This window comes from Harpegnathos saltator, unplaced genomic scaffold, assembly GCF_003227715.2.
Source record: "Harpegnathos saltator strain DR-91 unplaced genomic scaffold, Hsal_v8.6 scaffold173, whole genome shotgun sequence".
In the NCBI taxonomy this organism is placed as follows: domain Eukaryota; kingdom Metazoa; phylum Arthropoda; class Insecta; order Hymenoptera; family Formicidae; genus Harpegnathos; species Harpegnathos saltator.
The window spans coordinates 23,655-41,799 of NW_020229954.1; the positions used below are offsets into that span (position 1 = coordinate 23,655).

The following is an 18,145-nucleotide window of genomic DNA, read 5'->3' on the forward strand; positions in this document are numbered from 1 at the left end:
GTTCGAGAGCTCCTTCGTTTACGAGGACCCTCATTATCGGCGCCACTTCCGTTCCGCGAAGCGTGGTTCCATCGCAGAAAAGAGAAGTTCGCACGACACACCGCTCCGCGACGACACTTTCCACTTCATCCTCGCTGAGCGTCGAGCGTCCGGAACGTCGAGGGCGAGTTTCCTCGAGCGAAATTCTGGCCAATGTGGCTAAACAGCGAAGTAAACGATCGCACGAGTGATCTCGCGAAACTGCGGATTATCGATCGCGGCGCTAGTAGACTCGCCCGTGCTTCCCTCTCTCTCTTCCTCCCATCATCGAAATTTTATTTTAATATATTCGCGAAACGCGAGCGCGAAGCCCCCGTCCGGAACGCTGTCTTCCACAGTCGTAGTAGGCGGAATACTTGATCAGCCCGTAACCGAGAGTCGTCCTAATCGCAGGTCTATAGACTACCTCATCAAATATGGATCGCGGGGGTGCACTTGCGCGAGCAATTTGTTCGCGTGGATGAAGCTGCTCGAATATGCACGCGCCGGCTCGACCGGGCGGAAAAACAAGCCGACGAAAAGGAAAAAAGGGAAGCGAGGGAAAAACGTGCTCGCCGAGTTTCCGCTGCATACCTAATGTGGGAGCCGACTACTGAGACCTCATTAAATAGTTGCTGCGCCCCGTCGCTCTATTTTCGTTTCGCCTTGTCTTCGTCATGCCCCCGTCTCCACCTTCCGCGTAACGCGCATCTCCTACATTATTTATTCGGCGCGATCTTCCGAGCAGCCGCGGAAATTAAACGTCTTACCGCGAAAAAAAACTTTTTTTTCTCTTTTTTTTTTTTTACGATACTAGGAGTCGTTATGAGATAATTGTATTTGGATCGATTGTACGCCGATGCTTAACGACGGTAACTGGGAATTTTAGATTGCGAAACACAAATGCGATGATAAAAGATGCGATGATACTCTTCATTTCATATGTCTCGAAAATATATTTTGCCTTTATAACAATCGATGAAATCGATCCTCCTGTCGGATAATCGATGCAGATGTCGAACTTATTTCGATCGAGGTTTTAGCCTTCGGTCGAGAACAATTTATTTCACCGCGTAGATGCACGACATATAAGCCACGGACCTCTTCAGGATCTAAAATCGATACGCCAATTCGTTTTCACCTTTCGAACTAGATTCTTGAAAATTACACGTGCAAGAACACATTGTTTCTGATTGACACGATGAGATTTCCCATATTAGTCGAGATATTAATGAGATATCAAAAGGAATCGATTTTCTATCAGACAATTGATAATTCCTCCCTCCTTCCTTGCTCTCTCGCCGCGACTGTTTTAATAATTCATGACGTCAAAAGCAAAAAATATGCCAAATTTTTGTAAGGGAGAAAAGTAAATTAAAATGAAAAGATATATTTATGAAATGATATTTGCGATCGATCGAACAAATTTATTTCTGTCCTTTGTTCTGATAATCAATTTATAACTAGAAAATTAATATGATATATAATCTACCTTCTAACTACACAATTTTGTAACATTAGTTTTACAATTATTTATCGATCAGTAATCGAAGTAAAAGGAAAATTTTCGGAGTATTTTACAAATCTGCTCGATTGGTCGCGTGTCATTTAAGAATATGATTTTTTACTTGATTATATTTTATAGAAATTTTGGGCGTATATTTTCTCATACCCGATCTCTTCAATCAATATTACCATAACGAATAAATAAATAAAAAGTGTTAAGAATGCGTGTTTATAGGTAAAAAAGAAACATACGAACAGATTTAAGATAACACAGAAAGGGAAATGGTGAGATTTCATCTAGATCGCAATATGTCATAATTACCTCGCTGTAAAGCTCTCGATTGAAAGAACAGAACCCGCCGGCGCTGATGTGCAATGGCGACCGAGTTCGACACATGATGATCATCAACGATCTCGCTTCGTGCGGCGACAGATTGTACCAATTGCAATCATACGCAGCATACCCAATTTTCGTGCTCTGAAAGAATTACATAACATTCCCATTTTTTTGACATTTCATTGAGACAAATTTTGAACTTCATTCAAATGTGTACGTGATTTCTCACTTAGCAAGCTATTCATCACCATTTATTTCTTTTCTAATATTTCTAATTATTCGTTGTAAGATTTCATCAATTCATCGATTTCAATGAATTAAAGTATGAATAAAGTATGTTGTAAATTTGTAAGGTCATTGAGTCAAGGTTTATTGAAAAAGTTATCAAGGAAAAAAACTTAAAACTGTAAAAGTCGGCATTCTTTAACGATTTATATATGAAAGGAAAAAAGGATCTCTCAGGATCTACAATTGAAGTGGAAATCGATAGAAATCCGTACGCTATTATTATCACGCGCCATATTGAACCAAAACGTTTGAGCATTTATTTGTTCAGCTGATTTAAACATGAAGCATAACAATATTTGCGCGATGATAAACCCCAGTCGATTTTCAATTTGGATTATATATGTTTAGAACTAGTTCGACTGCTTGATACCACAGAGACAACATACAAAATATCATATATCAGGAGAGAGAAATCGTGTAACGACGTATCTCAGTCTCGTTTGTTAGCATGCAAAGCGTTACGTGTATCGCCTTAATAGGAAAGCGTGTTTAATGACTGCATTATTTCATACCACGGCCAGCCGTCGCGTCGTGACAAACCGATTTCACTTTCTAGAAAAGCGTTCAGCATTTTCAGACCTATATGATTTGTCGTTTGAGACAAGACGGTTTCGCCTAGTGTAGTCCATATAAATCGGACTGTTTTTACATGCGAGTACCGAGTATCCGATTCGAATTCGTGCGGATACTACTCGAATATTCGAATATTATCCGAAACAAGATCGTGGTACTTCAAGTACTCGGATAAGTCGCAAGATAACCCGGCAGTATACGGGGAATTTTATTGACGTTATTAGTTTTTAAGAACATGCTGATCGATAGTGATCCGAATCGATAATCGTGAGATATCGATATTCTCGTTCCATTACCTCAATAAGTAGCCTCTCGCCGATGTAACAATATAAGTATAACTGCAGCAATATGTAGATCACGTAAAACACCAGGAAGATGAATTGAAAGATGACGAGTTCATTCGCTTCATCGATTACCGACTGTGAAACAGCGAAGAGTCGTGTGAGCATGTCGATTCGTCTCTTTTCTCCCTTCACCCGTCTCTTCCATTTCGGTCACAACTTAATTGTTCTTTCTTCGTAACTCACCGTCAGCGCCTGAAGACACTGGACGCAAACTTGCAATGAGCATCCCAACATTTGCATGAGCAACATCTTGTTGAAGGAGTCTTCAATCGTTCCTGCAAACCTTATGGAAGATACTATGGCGGAGACAATAAAAAATACCTTAGCTTTAAGTCTTGTACTTGTTCGCGAGGAACATAAGATATACCGCTAATTATTAGCGTATTGTTAACCTTTCCGGTACGAGCGTCGATTACAGTCGACAGACATGAAACGCCACTTCTCGAGCCTTTCACTTTACTTAAGCTTCGTAAAGCATCCCATATCCAATAAGAAACTTCGAGTTTTTAGCGATACATTTCCTTATTGGATATAGAATCGTAAAACTCATCGAAGAAAAGCATCGCACAATCTCGAGTCATCCGACTCACATTTTAATTTTGAAGATGTTAGCTGAACGTTCAAAGCAGACAATTTCATTGCGTCTAAAATAATGTTTTGCAACAAAAGTATCTGCCGCAACGAAAAGGTCAAAAGCTTCCCCACTTAACTTTTCCGCTATTGCAGGTTGATCCATAAGTTTATGCGGATTTTTAGACGAAATTGGAATGAATTTTATTTTTGTTAAAAACAAGACAATTTTAATCGACAATACACTGAGAAAAAATTGCATTAAAATTAAACAAATATTTGTTCGAATACAACTGTGAGTGGATTTATTCAAATTAAGCGACTAATTTCTAAAATGAAATGAAAGAGGTTCTGAATGTAAACTTTTTCCTTGAATTTTAGAAAATAATTGCTTAATTTAAGTAAATGTATTCACAGTCGTATTCGAACAAATATTTGTTTAATTTTAATACAATTTTTTCTCAGTGTACATGTACAATTCTGTTGGACAATCTTTTACTACCTTTCACGCAGTTTCATAATTTCCTTCTCGTAAAATTCTTCTGCTTGTCCAATGAAGAAACGTCCCAAGTGATTATTCACATCTAAAGAAGTGAAATTTATACCGTCAGAGAATTTCGTAATGTGCGAAACAGATGACGTAAAACGTCCTAGCCAAATTCTGTCAGTTTTTGTCGGACCTACAACGACATTTGAGGTCTTGCATTGTCTTGCGTGCTGGAAGACGATACCTTTCTGATTGGTTAATTTGTTTTCTGGCAATTTTCGTCTTCAACGTATCCAATTAGGTGCAGTATTTATCCAAGTTTGGTTGTTGGGTAGCAATTCATAATATATAAATTCCTTTTTGGTGCCACCAAATGGAAAACATGATATTTTTGGATACAAACTTGGCTTAGAAACAGATGATAAAAGTTTACTTCGCTTATTCTATGACCGTTTTCATTAACGTAAAAAATTAACTTCTCGCCTCCCGTCGTCACCATTAGTTTAAAAACCGGTTCGGTTTCCTTGCACCTGCAAAGTGAATTGCAGACGAATATGATCCATTAAATGTCGTTCCGTCAAATGGTGCAGCATGCAACAACAACAACTTTTTCACCATTCCGATTTAATTTAAGTATCTCGAAACTATTGATTGATCAATGTTCAACTTCACCGCAACGTTCCCAGTTGTGACGTGTCGATCAGAATCGATTCAAGTGATTATTTGCTGGAGATCCATGGTTATCGACCACCTACCAGAGCAAGAAGCATCTCGGACACCCGCTTTGAAATTTCGGAAACCACTTCTGGCTCTTCTCCCCTTTACGACTTCGCAGTAAAAAGCACAAAGCATCGGGAAAACTCATTACTGCCTTCCTACATTTTCAAGCCGCAACGGAAACAACTATACTTTTAACTGCAGTTGTTACCGTCTTTTAAACACTATCACTCGAAATAAAAAACTGGCAAAAATCACCAAAGCATAACCGACTGTGTGGAACTATTCTGCCGATAACAACATGCGGATACCAACTGGACAAAAATCCACACGAAATTATGAATCAACCCAATACTTGTCCCGATCCCCGATCGCATTCTTCCTCACCTGTTTAGATATTCGTGCTTCCTCACGATATTCCCTAATTTCCCTCGAAATTCCGCCCTCCTGACGGCCTGTAGGCCCGTCAGTTCCCGGCGCAGATTCGACAGCTGGCCGCACGTGTGGAGCACCAGCATGGCGATGAAGGTATCCACCGCCGTGTATGTGTTCGCCGCGTACATAGTGGCCACGAACTGTGCCAGAAAGGTCAGCTCGTAGGAAGGGCTGTTGGTCCAATTGTAAGGGAAGTACGCGGGGAAGAACAATTGGCGGCCGTTATGCCGGATCATGAAGAATCGCAACGTGATGTACATCACCACCACAAACTGAACCAACAGCACGCTGTTTCTGGACAGACTTCTGCTGGTGCACGCGATATCTAACATCGTACTGCGGTCTTGCTTACTCACGATCGTGTTCCAATCCCTCGACATGCTCGTCACGAGTGACTTCAGGGCTGTCATGGAATGTTGAGGAAGATTGAAGCGGCAATTTTACACGTTTATATAGCCGATTTCCTCGACTCGCGATTTCTTTACTCTGGTAATCGCTACTCGAGAGATCAAGTCGCTTCGCTGTGGCCGAAAGTATGGAATACGTTTTCGATAGACGGTACTCCATATTTACGGCTGAGATGGGACAGAATTTTACATGAAGAAAAAAAAGCGAGGCTTGAAGTTTGAAGCGAGAATTGAAATTTTATCGTCGTAACAACTAGGATATTTACGTCTACCCTTAGACCAGAACGCAACGGTCTTCAGTAGCGAGATTGTGATCGTTATGTTCGCCATGGACAGGTTTTCTAGCATCAGGTCGAAATCGCCCCAGATGAAAAACAAATTGATCGACTGAGGCACACATATGAAGCAGAGCATCGATATAACAGGAGCTAACACTCTGTAACTCGAAGCTTGGCTGAAGTTCCTTTCCTCCGGCCAGAGTCCCATGAACGTCATGGTATGGCGATTCCAGCCGTACGAGTAGTCCAAGTCTATCTTTTTTTGAACAAATGCCAAATGTTAGCTCTCGCGATGTCCTAGCGCTGCACCGGTATATCTGAACGTTAGGTAATCCATAGACAAAAACGATGTATCTATGCTGAGAGAACAACCGACCTCGATTGATATCCATGAAAGTTGTCACGACAGCAACGTTCAAGTAACTGGCAGAATCCAATTCTCGAAGCGCATGCGATCCTCCGTGACGCATGCTCGTCGAGTGTACAGGGTGTCTGACGATCGCACACAAAGCTCTCGTGTATGTGTAAATTGGAGCAAACTGAATAAAAATTTATTCTATCATTTTGCAAACAACCACGTGAAATTTTGAATTACTAATTAAAGAATATTTATGAATGATTGCGTATAATTATGTACCAATCTTCTTTAATTAATAACTCGGAGTTTTACATATTTTTTTTCTTTTTCGCAAGGTAACTTTTTTTGTTTGCTTTGATCTATACGTACATGAGTATTTTCTTCATGGTATTTTCATTTACATGACATTTTCAGACACTTTGTATATTGTGCGCTTTGAGAAGTATTGTTGTGTAAATTTGTGTGTACCAATATCATTTCGAATGTATCTTTCAAACGTAACGCGAAATAAGATTTGATAATGCTTCTATTGTAACGTTCTATTATAACTATTATAACGATTGTAATATAATTTTTATTAAGTTATTATAATGCAATAGTTATAATAAATAATAAAAATAATGTAATTTGCACAAGCATATACGAAGCAATAAAAATCCTTGAGCAAAAAAATCAAAAGAAGAAACGTATTTGCTCATTGTGATAATATGATGGGTTACCAGAATCATTATTCAAGAATAGATTAAAGATCATTCTTGTTGCTAATTAATGAATGCTAATGACCAGAAAGTTGCAACACCCTTCAACTTGATGGGTTTTCAAAGTAGGTGAAAATCGTGCGTGAAAAGTTACAAGAACAATTTCCTTTTCGAAAATACTTCGAAGAGATGCATCGCAACTTTTTCTCGCTGATTATGCAAACAAAAAGAGTAACAATTTATCATTCTATACTATAGCCTATATTTTATCGAGAATGATTTTATAGTGAGAAGGTTCCCTCTATCGGAGAAGTCAACAAGTGAAAGCCAACAGCGCACGGGACTCACGCGGTCACTGCGTGTGTTTTGCGACTATCGACCGACGTTAAAAAAAGAAAAAGAAAAACAATATTCATCAAATTTCTGACAACATATTGTTATTATTGCCGCGTTAATTGCGTTGCAGATACGCTAATACACTAATGCCATCTCTTGGATTCGTCTGGGACATACATATCGATCGAGAAATATTATTATTACTACGTAACACAGTTTAACGGCAGTGCATCTCGTCAATCCTAGATGCAACTTGTAACATTATTACTGTTCGGTCACTTTGTCGTTCATCGCCAATAGCACCGATACATAACCGGCAGACGTTTTCAAGATCTGAAAAGAAACCGGATGAGACTTTTGGAAAAATTAAATGATATTTATAAGTGTAAGTAAATTACAGATTAAATTGAAAGGAAAGAAAGAGAGAAAAATCCTAAAAAGCGTCGATATTTTGAACATTTTTTTATTTATTAACACACCGACTGCCACGTTGATTATCATCGATTATTTCAAAACTCAATCAAAGTTAAAGTAATCAGAGTTGCGAAATAGTAAAGAACTTGTTTTCGTCCAGTTTGATCGGCTGTATTTGCACACAAACGGCTGTACGTATTGCTCTAGACACCCGGTATATTAATCGCGCTTTAAAAGAAGAAAACGCAAGCTGACACAACCAAAGAAAGAACAGACTTAATTATTAAGCAAAGTGTCTTCGAATAAAACTTACGGTACTAAACAGTTCGAAGGAGAACGGGCTGAACTTTCCCGCCGTTAATTTGAACGATGTATTCGCTCGCATTATGATGATTGTCAAGGAGATCGCCTTCCTCGGCGGTAAGTCATACCACTCGCAATCGAACGCTGATTGCGCCACGTTTGTGCTCTGTATAAAAAAAAGGATCAGGATGAGCGCGGGAGAACAGTGAGAGACAGAAAAATCGAGCGATTATCCGCCGCTGATTCTCGCGAGAATGGAGCTTTCGTCGATGACAATTCTCGCAAGCCCGTAGCAAAGTTGTGGAGGAGCGAGACGTCGGCGCGCGCCTTTTGAAATTTTCTCAAGGCAGGATTCAATCTTGAAGAGAACGTCCGAAGAGAACGATTCGATTCCGAAGATGGATCAAAGCTCGCGAGACATTGGATACGTTCAGCAGAGAAAGCTGCTTTGTAACTGTTGTAAAATTCGTTAATCTAATTGGTGCATGTTTTTAGATTCAGCCAAATTTAAGAGCACACGCCAATTAGATTCACGAATTTTACAACAGTTGCAAAGCAGCTTTCTCTCTGTTGAACGCAACCATTGTTCGCACCAAAGAGACATCGTTCGTGCACTTACTTCAGCGAGAAGCTGCTCGCCGATATAACAGTAAAAGAAGAAGTGTATCGTCGTGTACAGTACTTGTATAACGAAGTACATCAAATCAGCCACCCCCTGGTCTCGGTTCTACAATCACAAAGTGTCACGACACACGTGTACTGAAGCGGACATCCAGACACGGATATTCTCCAAAGATCAAGCGATTTATTCTGTCTGACTCACTGTAATCAAGCGGTACACACTTATACAGAACGTCACTGTGCCGACCAACGTTTGCGCGAGCAGAGCGATATTGAAGTAATCCTCGACGACGGTAGCATACCTTGAATCAAGTCATAGGTAACGGACTCAACTCGTCCTCGACTGTCGAGTTCGTCGAGTTCACTATCTCTACGGTAATGCATGTTACAGTACGCATCGGTATAACGCAGCTTTACGAATTATCGCAAAAAGTGATATAGAAAAGAAAGAAATATGATTTTAGCGTGATTCCCATCGCGATATGTTCTCCCTGCAGGACTGTGCGCAACAAGAAAGATTCGATGTCGCCAACCTGTGAAGCTCTTCGTGCCTGTGTACGATCAAGCCCAGTCTCTCTTGAAAGTTGACGAAGTCGTCGTGCCGGGTCGCGTCCACCAGGTTCCTCATGTTAATGTTCAGCACCGCCAATTGGCCGCACAGGTGCAGCGTCAGCATCGCCAAGAACGTGTCGAAGCACGAGTAACCGTTAGCTACGATGATCGCGCCTATGGTCTCGCCGAGCCACGTGAGCTCGAAATTCGGGCTCTTATTGCAGTTGTAGGGGAAGATCGTCGGAAACGGCATACCGTACAGTTTCACCTCGAATGAGTGCTGCATATTGTTCCAAACCGACATCGTGGTGAAGGTGATCAGCAAGAGGTACGTGAATGTAGAGCTCAGAATGGATATCCAGCGGCTTCTCTTGGCGCTTATCAGCATCGCTTGCCTCTCCACTTTCGGTATCGGCCGCGTCCAGTCGTCCAGTATCTGACGAACCAGCAGCGTCAGAGCTTGGGACAGATCTCTGTTCGATACACTTCGGCCTGCCGCTTACAACAATCCGCGATATTTGTGTGACATTGAGATTAACCCCTCGACTGGCAAATTGAACTTTTCAAAAGTGTTCAGACTGGCGAAAAACGGATTTTTAAAAGTTAAGCAGTGTCATAAAACTTTTGTGTCTAGATATTTTTGAGCTCACTATTTACGAGTGAAGACAAAATTTTTCAGATTCAAAATGGTGGACCCAAATAAAATCGTAATTTATCTCAGCAAGATAAAACTGGATGTGTTATGACAAAAGATAAACACTGAAAACATACAAAATTTTTATCTATAAAATCTACAAAATATCGAAATAACGAGTAAACAAAGCTTATAACGACAAGTTATATAATATGTGGATAACATTTCATTTTAGCCGTCTACATTGGTTTGAGAACTCGCCATTTCGAGATTTTATTTAAAAAATTCTTCATTCAAGAGCGATTTTGAAAACCTCAACGTACGATATTTCAAAATTTTTCTAAAACTTCAACATTTTTTCGATTTTAGCTCAGCTATATTGTATTCATCATCTTGAATTTTGAATTAAAAAATTCACCATTGAATAGAGAGAACCGGAGAATCTTGAAACACTCAATTTTAAAGATGTTGAACTACCAGAATTACTAAGACGCACTTTTACGTTTCCGCCAATCAAGGGACTGCTTTGACTAGAAGGACACGAAATTAAAACGCATGCAAATACCTTCCCCGTGATATCGCAAGAACAGCTGTTTGACGAAAGCCAAGAAAGTCGGCACGTTCACCGACAGATTATGTATCACTTCGTTCAGATTTGTGGGCACGATGAACAAGTGCGCGTTCATTGGCAGGCACACGAACAGCAACGCGATGGTGGACGTCGACCAAAAGATCAGCTTCGAGAGGTGCTGCTTTGCTCGTGAAGTCTTGGTCGGCTCGGGCCAGACGCCTAACATCCACATATTGTACTTGTTCCAACCCAACTCGATCTTCATCAAATCCATCCTCGGCGAATCAGAGCTCAAAGCTCAATTTCAACGACCTGTCGCGATCCTCGATCTTGTAGCTTCGCGTTTTGACTGCCAACGATCACTTCATCACTGAGTGTACATCAATATACATATGCTTGATATGATATATTAGCTTCCGGTATTAATTATTTCTGACGTCAATGACAAGAACGGGAAAAGAAAAATAGCGAGAAAATCAGCAGGACAGAGTTGCGAATGTTGGAACGTTGGAACGTTTAAGCGAGGGTTGCTGAAGCCCGATCTTCCTCGGCAAAACGGCAAACGCGCAAGCGCCAGAAACGTCGACGAATATCGCGAAGATAAACTTCGCCGACTATGCGCTCGGTAAAAAAAAGCAACGGACAGGTAGCTCAACGTTGTTGTTTTTTTCTTTTTTAGGTACCGCCGCAACCTCGTCGTTTCGACGACTGACCGTTCCCTTCGAAATCGCCCCAAAGGGTTGCTCATTATGCATGCTCGTCGACGATACGAGAAAGAACGCCAAGATCGCTAGCGGTAAAGTTTCAATCGTCGATCCAGCCCGGCGGAATAATTTAGACACTGCACATGCGGACGAGAGGGCCGTGTCCTCCGGCTGTAGCGATTGCGTTCTCTGAGGAAACAAGCGACTGAAATCCCTGAATCGGCGAGGCGACCTCTCGTGTGTTGTTTGCATCCGCATTTATTGCATTTATAACAGCGTGATGTTGACGTACATTTCGAGGAAAATATCTAAGCGCATCTGGAAAACATCCAACACGTTGCGACATGCGGCGGATCAAAACTGCTCAACCACGACAATCATGCGTGACGATCGTCGTCGTAATCACGATCGATATTATCCGGCTGGAGTTACTCTTTGCTATTGGTTACGGTCAGCAGCACCGACAGGTAACCGAGTGAGCTTCTCACGATCTAGAATGAGATGATAAAATTCGATGCGACGAAAAGAAAGGAAGCGAAATATTAAGTGCGTGAATTAATTCGGTCCGTTTTTTTTCTTCCAAAAAAAGACTTTAGTATGAAAAAACATAAAAAAGTACACTAATCAAAGTATTTGCCATCGCTTGCTATTATTTTTTCCCATCTGTCTGGCAATTGTTGCATTCCGTGACGGAAAAACGACTCGTCCTTCGAAGCGATGCATTCATTGAGCCATTTCTCTATTTCTTCATAATTGTTGAAGTGCTGGTCCGAAAGCCCGTGTGCCATCGATCCGAACAAGTGATAATCGGATGGAGCAATGTCTGGTGAATACGGCGGGTGAGATAAAACGTCCCAGCCAAGTGCTTCCAAGGTGGCCTTCACAATCTTTCCAACATGTGGCCGAGTGTTATCGTGCTGGAAGATCACTTTGTCGTGTCTCTTTGCATATTCCGGCCGCTTATTCTTCAATGCGTTGTTTAAACGGATCAATTGTTGTTGATAAAATTCGGCAGTGATGGTTTGGCTCTGTTTTAAGTTTTAAGTTCATGATACACTACACCCTTCTAGTCCCTCCATATACAGAGCATTACTTTCTTGCCGTGAATATTCCGCTTTGTGGTATCGATGTGGATGGTTTTCCTGGGTCGCTAATGGATTTCCTTCGTTTGGGATTATCGAAATATATCCACTTTTCGTCTCCAGTCACAATACGATGCAAAAAACCTTTTGTTTTTTGCCTGGCAAACAAGATTTCAGACATGACTTTTCGCCTCTCGATGCCTCTTTCTTTCAGTTCTTTCGTATGGCACCCATCTTCCTTCTTTGTAAATCTTTCCCATGGCTGCCAAACGCACAGAAATTGTTGATCGATCAACATTCAACAATTGCGCGAGCTCATGTTGCGATTGACACGGATCTTCATCGATTAGCGCCTGCAATTCCTCGTCCTCGAACTTCTTTTGCTGACCCGGACGAGGTTTGTCATCGACACTGGAATCATCATTTTTGAAACGTCGAAACCATTCTCTGCATGATTTATCGGTGGGAGCACTTTCATCATAAGCTTCTACGAGCATTCGATGAGCTTCAACGGCTGTTTTCTTCAAATGAAAACAGAAAATGAGAACTTCCCGAAAATGATGCTTTTTTGGCTCGAATTTCGACATTTTCGAATCAGATAAACACAATGTTATTGTTACAAATCCAAACATTTATCAACTGAATATTACTGCCAGATATCAAAACTAAAAAATAAAGCCTTTTGCAGACATTAGAGGTTATAAAGTTATATAGTACAGCAATTGACCACCAGATGGACCGAATTAATTCACACACCTAATATAATACAATACAAAAAGTGTGTTGGAGCGCACGACGCTTACGATATCTTGCTATCGGAAAATTAATTGAGAAAATGTACTAAAAGCGACGTTTTTCAAAATTGATCAAAAGCTTGACAAGTAAGTTTTACAAATTTATGATTTTCGGAGGAGGACGTCGAGATGTGGTTTAACGGACTGTTTGCACGTCACGATCGTGAAAATTGCACGCGATCGTTTTTGTTTTTATAAATTTTGACTCGGTATTTACCTTACTGAACATCTGCAAGGAGAACACGCCGAATTTCCCGGCGGTTAAACAAAGCGGCATCGTCGATCTGTGCATGATCAGCAAAAGGTTTCTCGCTTCCTTCCCTGGTACATTGAACCAGTTGGATTCGTACGCGGAGAATCCTATCTCGGTGCTCTTAAATGTCACAATCGAATCAATTATAAAGTATACAATTTTTCGATTTTCTATGGATCTTTCTCGAATCACCGAATCAGTATAAATCGGTCACACTTTGTGACAAAGCAACTCTTCCGCGCAACGATGAGAATTTCTCAATTGACGAGTCATTTGTTTCCGTGGAAAATGCAGTAAAGTTAACTTCAATTAAAGAACCAAATCGATTTCTTTATGATCGATTCAGTGTTCAATATTTAACGCATAAATATTAACAAATCAGTATCCTTGTTTAAAAAAACAAAAATAATATCGCAATTATTAATTGGTAAATTAAAGAAATTATTACATTCTGGATTTATGTTTTCATCTCGCGTAGGTATGTGCGTTGTTTGTTCCGTTACGTTCTATTATCGCACTAAATCGATCGATAATTATCATGTTCATATACACACGCACGAGGAAAGGCGACTAAAAATATTGATCCTCGAAAGACTTGCATAGAAGATATCGCTTGAACGCGTCGCGCTTGCGAACTTCATCCGATTTCGATTGATTATTATTGATCTCACTCTTCGTCGTTCGATATTATTTAACGAAACGTTCTTTAAGCCTTAGTCTATCATCGTGATATTAATTGAATTAAATACTCGATTTATTCTATTCTGAAGAAGAATAAGTAAACTTTTGTTGCTCTTTAAAAAAACTTTTGAGAAAGAATAAAAGTTGTGAAATATATTAATCTTCACAAATAATTACAATCCCTCAAAAGTGAAAGTGAGAAACTAAAATTGAGTTCAGTAGACTCTGATGATCGAGGATCGAATTTTTTTATTCGATTTTTCTTTTTTACCCGCGATGAGCGGTGCAAGATCGCATTACTCAAATAAATAAATAGAAAATAGCATTACTCAAATGTACGATATACTACTTGTGCATCTTACCTGCACGAGCAACATCTCGCCGATGTAACAATAAACGTACAAGTGAATTAAAATGAAGGCTACAAACATGGCTAGAAAGATTAACTGGAAGGTTAATGATTCGTCTCTGCCGTTGATTATTATCTGAAATATTTCTGCTATTAATTGTACTATTCTGCTTCGCTACGACAAAGCAGATGGAAAGCTGATAATTAGAGAATAAAAGAACACAAGGCTAACACTTGTAAAAGATCCGTACGACTGGAGAAAAAAATATTTATTCCTTCATATCGCTCATAAGATATCTAATTAACAATAGGCAGAAAATTTAATTCAAATACAACTAATTAAAAAAATAAGAGGGCCAATGCGGATCGAACGACGGATGCGATAAGAAAAATACTAAAGTATCAAAATGCGATGATAAGTGTAAAAAGCGAACTATGAAAACTGAAGGTGCCTCAAATTTTCACTCACATTAAAGACCTGGAAACCTTGAAAGCACAACTGAACGGTACATGAAAATATTTGCATCAAGAGCACCATATTGAAGGAATCCTCGATCGTTTTCGCAAACCTTAAATCATTGACATATTCGCTGATCAGTGATGAGAAGGGCGGTGACGGCACAAACAAAGGGCAAGAAACATCCGTTTTTGCTCCGTCAGTCTGAAATTACGAACCAATTCAGATGCTCGTGCCTCTTCACGATTTGCGCCAGCTCGTCCCTGAACTCCTCGACCGTTTTCACTCCGTCGGCGATGTTCTTCAGTCTCTCTCGCAGAGAGAGAAACTGACCGCAGACGTGAAGCACCAGCATGGAAATGAAACTGACGGTGCCGGTGTAGGACGCAGTACTGCTGTAGGCCGACAGGATCTGACCCAAGCAGACCAGCTCGAAAATCGGGCTTCGACTGACGTCGAAAGGAAAATAGGCCGTGTATATCAAGGGACGGGCAGGGTCGTTCCGCTGCAACCTGACGATGACTGAAATTCTAAGCACGATGTAAAGAGTCACCATGGTCTGCGTAAGTACCGTGCACCAGATGGATATTTTCCGGGCGACCGATGCACTCCTCAGCATGACCACCTTCTCGTACAACGTCTTCGACGCATGCCAATCTTGGTAGAAGAAGTCGACCAACGGCTTCAGGGCTTCGGGAAAATATTTCATTTTGCATGTCTGGATGAAAACACGGGCTTTCTTATTGCCTTCGAAAACACCAATTTCTCCCCGAACCACTCAACCTGATTCGATCGCCATGGTCTCGTTTCTGATCCCACACATCCCGGTGCTTGATGAATATTAAGCAATAAAATAAGAAATAACTCACATAATCCTATAATATAAATCCTAACAGGTAGCTGAAACTGCTCAGAAAATAAACACGGAATCTAAAAACTAGTAGCTGACAGCTAACGACTAAGGACTAATAAATAACAACTAATAACTAATAAAAAATTAGCGAATAAGTAATAATAACTAATAAAACTCGAGATGATACATTGCAAAATTATGTATAAACGGTGACGAAACCTTTTCGACGAAGACCTCTTCTCTGGTATTCCATTATTATCCAGATCTTACGAAACATCGCTATATTTGCTAATAATACTCTTCACCTTCGTACCTTTTCTGTGATGCCACATGGTGAAGGCTTTCATGAAGGCGTTCGTGACCGGAATGTTCGCGGTCGCCAAGTTCTCAGTCATCATTTCAGCGTTGCCCCAAATGAAAAAGAGATTCACCGATTGCGGTATACATATGAAACCCAACATGAGGAAGCTGGCTATGAGAAATCGACATCTGGAGAGCCCGCCACTTTGGCCAGGACCCTGCAGCGGGTCAGGCCAAATGCCGACGAGGCCCAAATTCAACCGATTCCATCCGATCGCGAAACTCAAGTCTACGCAAATGGAACTTGCTTAAAGATTCGGTAAAGAAAAGTAAGTTTTCGATATACGCATGACGTATGTATCGTGAGAACTGACGTATGTCTCGATTTCAGATATATAAAATATACAGGATGTTCAGAAAAAGAGTTCCAAACTTAAAGGGTAAATAGTACTCATTGTACTAACAATAAGTGAAAATATATATCTGGCAAACATAGGCCGAAAAATTAACCCTTTTATAAGTGTTACAAATGTTCCTCGGCCTTGGTGACGCAAATTATTCGTGTGCGTTCCATCGATCACATACACGAACGAGTATTCTCACCATTTATTACTTCGGCGTTTACAAAAGATACTGTCTGCGTGACAGCATTTGAATAGAACATTCTTCGAAAGATGAATTGGACGAGGTGGACCAGTTGCATGTGTGTAGAAATGAAAGGAGGACACCATTTATTAAACAAAACAATAACAAAATATATTTGTTCGTAAAAACGTTTGTAATGGTAACGTAATTCTAATGGCTTGATTTTTTTACCTATGTTTACCAAATACTTTTTACTCAATATGATGAGTGCTACCTATTCTAAAAGTTTAGAACTTTTTTTTCGAACACTCTATACATAACCGCGAAAAATTACAGTTTCGTATAATTTCGCAAAACGATTTACACGAAGCGCATAAGCACAGCTATAAGTCCGTTCTCCACCGCGCGTACCTTGATCAGCATTCATTGATACTTAACGGATGTCGACGGCGCAACGACTGACATAATAATTTTGCCGTCGTTTTTCCATTCCCCTTCTCTCAGGATCACGCATGCTCCGATGCGGAAAGTGAAGTTACCCTGCGTGTGCTCTAAAGTTAAGCCGCAGGAAGATGCCACTTTGTGCGACGACGCTTCTGAATCGATCTGTCGGCTGAAAACTTATTTATGCCTGCTCGACAAAGTGCGTGAAATTCTGATCGCGCGCAAGTAAACGCACATCGACAGACGAACGTTATCGTTTGATCGCTTAATAACGAAGCGACATAATTTGGGTAAAGAAATTACGTTGTCGTTAAGCGGAGATAAATAAATAGCTTGTATTCTCGCACAGGAAGTGTATATTTGTTAAAGTAAAGAATGTTACGCGTATATAAAAACAACTTATTCGTTAATCGTGAAAGTCGCTTGACAATCATTGTGCTTGACAGATATTCGTGTTCGCATTGTTTCCATTTTGAATTATATCCATCAATCTCTCATTGCCAGCAAAGCAGATCCCATTGACCTCTTCACCACCTAAAAGGAGTTAAATTCACCAAGTGAAATAATTTTTATTGTCGTACACTGTAATAATGGCAGAGACAGTCACGTCGAATGTAACGTAAAACGCAAGCTTGATGTGTTCTTCGTACAAGTAACAACTTAACGAGTCGTACATACAAATAACTTGCGTTATCAAAATCGAAAAACATTTGTAACTCTTGGAGAGGTCGATATTTCGACTTGTGCTCAGTGAGCTCTTTTATTTAGTACTTTCAATGAGTACTATCTACCTTGTAAGAGTATAGGGCCTTTTTTTGAACACCTTGTACATTTAAATAGCTACCTTTGTTAAGAAATTATGTCAATTATGAAGCACACGCGAAGATCAAAAGCGAGAGAATATACGCGCGAGCTGTTTCACTTACCGTGAAAATCTGAAATATTTCGAAACACAGCTGAAAAGTAGCGGCTACTATGTGCACAAACAGTGCACCGCACTGTAGCAGTTATCGATTGTCTTTTCGTATTCCTTCAAAATTCCTACATTATTCGCATGCCGTACAATACCGACTTATTAGGTATATCCGAATAAAAATTCAATAGAGTGTCGTTAATTGCCAGCCAGCGATATAACTATCACTTTCGCTGCCTTAAGATTTTTGTGAAATAAGCTTAATTAATAAACGTAAGCTTAA

General features: G+C 40.2%; 4 protein-coding genes across 4 annotated transcripts; all 4 read right to left on the reverse strand.

The window, feature by feature from the left end:
• Positions 1-945: 945 nt before the first annotated feature.
• On the reverse strand, positions 946-6,205 carry LOC105191306 (odorant receptor 13a). The gene is made up of 6 exons (XM_025297228.1): positions 5,949-6,205; positions 5,228-5,678; positions 3,250-3,349; positions 3,019-3,141; positions 1,847-2,002; positions 946-1,130 (listed from the first exon to the last, which is right to left on the reverse strand). Exons 1-6 carry the CDS (start codon positions 6,175-6,177, stop codon positions 1,080-1,082), a joined length of 1,110 nt encoding a protein of 369 aa, XP_025153013.1. The 5' UTR covers positions 6,178-6,205; the 3' UTR covers positions 946-1,079.
• A 1,255-nt stretch (positions 6,206-7,460) lies between these two features.
• Positions 7,461-9,684, reverse strand: LOC109504626 (odorant receptor 4-like). The gene is made up of 5 exons (XM_025297226.1): positions 9,224-9,684; positions 8,893-8,992; positions 8,689-8,796; positions 8,080-8,235; positions 7,461-7,685 (listed from the first exon to the last, which is right to left on the reverse strand). The coding sequence occupies exons 1-5, from the start codon at positions 9,628-9,630 to the stop codon at positions 7,617-7,619; spliced, it is 840 nt and encodes a 279-aa protein (XP_025153011.1). The 5' UTR covers positions 9,631-9,684; the 3' UTR covers positions 7,461-7,616.
• A 634-nt stretch (positions 9,685-10,318) lies between these two features.
• LOC112588208 (uncharacterized) lies at positions 10,319-11,371 on the reverse strand. The gene has a single exon (XM_025297227.1). It carries the CDS (start codon positions 10,719-10,721, stop codon positions 10,407-10,409), a length of 315 nt encoding a protein of 104 aa, XP_025153012.1. The 5' UTR covers positions 10,722-11,371; the 3' UTR covers positions 10,319-10,406.
• Positions 11,372-11,393: 22 nt separating this feature from the next.
• On the reverse strand, positions 11,394-16,954 carry LOC105191307 (odorant receptor 13a-like). Its single transcript, XM_019845129.2, has 7 exons — positions 16,917-16,954; positions 15,934-16,209; positions 14,986-15,457; positions 14,780-14,879; positions 14,324-14,446; positions 13,245-13,400; positions 11,394-11,642 (listed from the first exon to the last, which is right to left on the reverse strand). Exons 1-7 carry the CDS (start codon positions 16,930-16,932, stop codon positions 11,580-11,582), a joined length of 1,206 nt encoding a protein of 401 aa, XP_019700688.1. The 5' UTR covers positions 16,933-16,954; the 3' UTR covers positions 11,394-11,579.
• Between the last annotated feature and the right edge of the window lie 1,191 nt (positions 16,955-18,145).